The 3,175-nt window shown below is 31.9% G+C and overlaps 1 protein-coding gene across 1 annotated transcript; it reads left to right on the plus strand.

The window, feature by feature from the left end:
- Positions 1–120: 120 nt before the first annotated feature.
- LOC105558204 (odorant receptor 49b-like) lies at positions 121–761 on the plus strand. The gene is made up of 2 exons (XM_012005784.1): positions 121–327; positions 465–761. The coding sequence occupies exons 1-2, from the start codon at positions 181–183 to the stop codon at positions 516–518; spliced, it is 201 nt and encodes a 66-aa protein (XP_011861174.1). The 5' UTR covers positions 121–180; the 3' UTR covers positions 519–761.
- Positions 762–3,175: the final 2,414 nt, after the last annotated feature.

Raw genomic sequence — 3,175 nt, forward strand, 5'->3', positions numbered from 1 at the left:
CTATTTTCAAAGTTGCTACTTTTGCATCAGACACCCTGTATTATTTAAATTAAATTTTGTAAAAGTTGTATTTATTACAACTTTTTAAGTAGAAAAATTAATTGTTTGTTCTTTATTTACATGAATACCTTAATTGTATAATTTAAATGAGATAATTTTAACACATTTTAGTGCGATGAAATGTATTATGCGGCTTACAGTAATAAATGGTATTCCATGGATCCAAAACTTATACGCGACTTGTTGTTTGTGCTGCTAAGAGGTGCTAAACCGATTTATCTCACCGCTGGAAAAATGTTCCCCATAACAATGACAACATTTTGCAATGTAAGGTATTTTAGTGCCTAATTATAATAATTGTGCTGAAGCATTTGAAAATTACATTGTAATTAAATATTTTTCGTACAATAATCTATATTTTACTCATTCAACAATTTGCAAATATTTTTTTAATCTGTATACAGGGAGTCGGATGTACGAGTGACCAATACGAAATGGAGGTAGATTGGTTAAAATAAAAGTTTGTACCATTGTGTAAAATTCGCAATCGGTATCGAGTAATTAGTTCAAACGTCTAAGCAAATCAGCATGTAGAAAGCGGTAGACCGGATTCGGAAACATCTAAAACAGCTTATTTATTAGATTTTCTAGAAACAGTATCATCTGATCGAGAGGTGGAGCGATGCGCGACCGCGCCGACGAAAATTGTAACGCAACGAGTGGCGACCCTCAGATAATGCTCATCGTTGCTATGACGAGATCTAATAAATAAGCGTTCTTACATGCCTTCCGAGTCCAGTCTACTCAAACATCTGACAATAAGTGAATGAACGTGTAGCAAACTTCTATGTTTGAATTAATTACTTGAGAACATTGCAAAATTTATAAAATGATACTTAATTTTTTTTCAGATTATCGTAATCTCCTTCTTTCGGTTGGTCAGTTCTACGTCGGATATCTAGTGCGCACGCGCGTACACACATACACACACACATTAAATTTTATATGTGATTATAAATTTATTATATTATTAATTAACACTAAAAAAATATTGTTTTCAGTTGATAAAAACATCAGTCGGATATATATCTATTTTACATACAACAAGAAATTATTAGAAATGTCTGATAAAGATAATTTTTCTAATGTGCTTTTATAATGTGTTATTTTTATTGTAATGTAGAATGTGATAAACTAAATGTTTTGTAATTAGTAAAATTAGCAAATAAATAATAGATTTCACTGCATGATTTGACAAAAATGTGTTGAAATTTGTACTAGATGATTAGAAAACAGCTTGCAATTAAACTCAATTTTATTTCAATCCGAAAAGATTTATATTTTTAGGAAGCAAATCCATCGATTTACTTTGTGTTTACATGTATTTTATTATGTGTATGTGCAAATAGCATAAGAATGTGAACTGTGCTCATTTGCCTATTTTCATCCAAGTTATCAACACGTGAGACATGAATTTTAAATGTGGAAAATTCTCATTATGAGTATATGCATCTCATTAAACAGAAAATAATTTCGTTTTAAAAGTATGAATATCATTATTCAAACATTATTCGAAAAATAATTATAAAGACTTTGAACACTTTTTAGCATGATGAAATGTTTTTATACTTCTTGCTGTAATGAATTGGTATTCCGTGGATCCAAACTTGCACGCGACGTGCTGTTTTTGCTGGGAGGAGCTAAACCGATTTACCTCACCGCTCGATAAATGTTCCCCATAACAATGACCACACTGTACAATGTAATGTATTTTAATGTCTAATTATAGTTATTGTGCTGGAGCATTTGAATAACATTGTAATTTAAATGTTTTTCGTATAAAAATGTTTTTACTAATTCAATAATTTATAAATATGTCATTACATCTACATATGCTGTATTGTCCACCTCCATGACTCTCATTTTATATTTGACATAAAAATCATTCAAAGATGAATATAGATTAGGATAATTGGTCATAAAAGAATAAATGTCAATAAAAGAATCTCAATAATGAAAACATAAAGATCTGGATTATTGAAGTCAACATTTGTTATTTTGAATTAATGTAATTGTAAGTAATAATTTTCACACATTTAATTACTAAATATCAATGTTAGCAACCTAAAAATTTATTTACCTGTGAAAGGACTATGTACAACGGTGAATTCTATGTAGTCAATTGCTAACATAAGTGTGGTGATGTTATAAGCTATAACTAGTGGCAAAAACGTGTGAATATAACAAGTGCCCACGGGTGTTTTTTACGTGACATAACAACCTGCTATTAGGAAGACTTTTTTTTATTACGTCGCGTGATGCCTAACGTTGAAGACTTAAAACGAAGGGAGGCGGAATATTTAAACCACTTTGTTGCAAGTTGATCGTTCGATACTTTCGAATAACGGCATAAAGAGCATGCGCCTTGAAATGGGTTCTGCTGTATAGAAGAAGACGTTACCTACTGGAAAGAAAGCACATGTCATTCTGTAGACAGCGTTCAACATGAAAAGATCAAAATATACCGTGTATCAAGGTGCCTAACATTGTGATTATTATGACTGAAAAAGACAGTAACTGTATAAAAATTTTTGTAGCATTTTATTATGTTGAGGTTTGCCACACCTTAATATTCTAATAAATATTAGCCATTTACAAGTGTTTAAAGTAAATCATTTTATAGTTATTTACTACATTCTAATAATTTTTTAGTTGTTTATTAAGAAAAAGTTATTGGTGATTTGTTATTTAAATATTCCATTTTATGCATTTTACTAAACACGCTATGTTACACGTTTTCATTCAATGTTGGTTTATACAGGGTGTCGGATTCGATATGGACGACTCCAAAGATTATAGTAGATTGGGTTAAACTGAGAAGAAAAGTTATATACCATTTTACAAAATCCGTAATTATTATCGCATTATTAAGAAAAACGTCTGAGCCAATAAGTGCACGGAGGAGCGGAAGGCCGGACTCGGCAGACATGCAAAATGGTGTGTTTGTTGACATCTCTCAAGAATCGATAGCGAGAGGTGGAGTCACGCATCGATCGATGAGAGACGGTGGCGAGCGGGGATCGGTGAGCGGGCGAACGGCGCGCAGCGAGAGAACGCGCGACATATGACAATGCGCCGAAAAAGTTTTTCTGGTGGTAGGAGAATAATACACCAT

This window comes from Vollenhovia emeryi, unplaced genomic scaffold (genome assembly GCF_000949405.1).
Source record: "Vollenhovia emeryi isolate VEMERY1.0 unplaced genomic scaffold, V.emery_V1.0 DF939364.1, whole genome shotgun sequence".
Classification (NCBI taxonomy): domain Eukaryota; kingdom Metazoa; phylum Arthropoda; class Insecta; order Hymenoptera; family Formicidae; genus Vollenhovia; species Vollenhovia emeryi.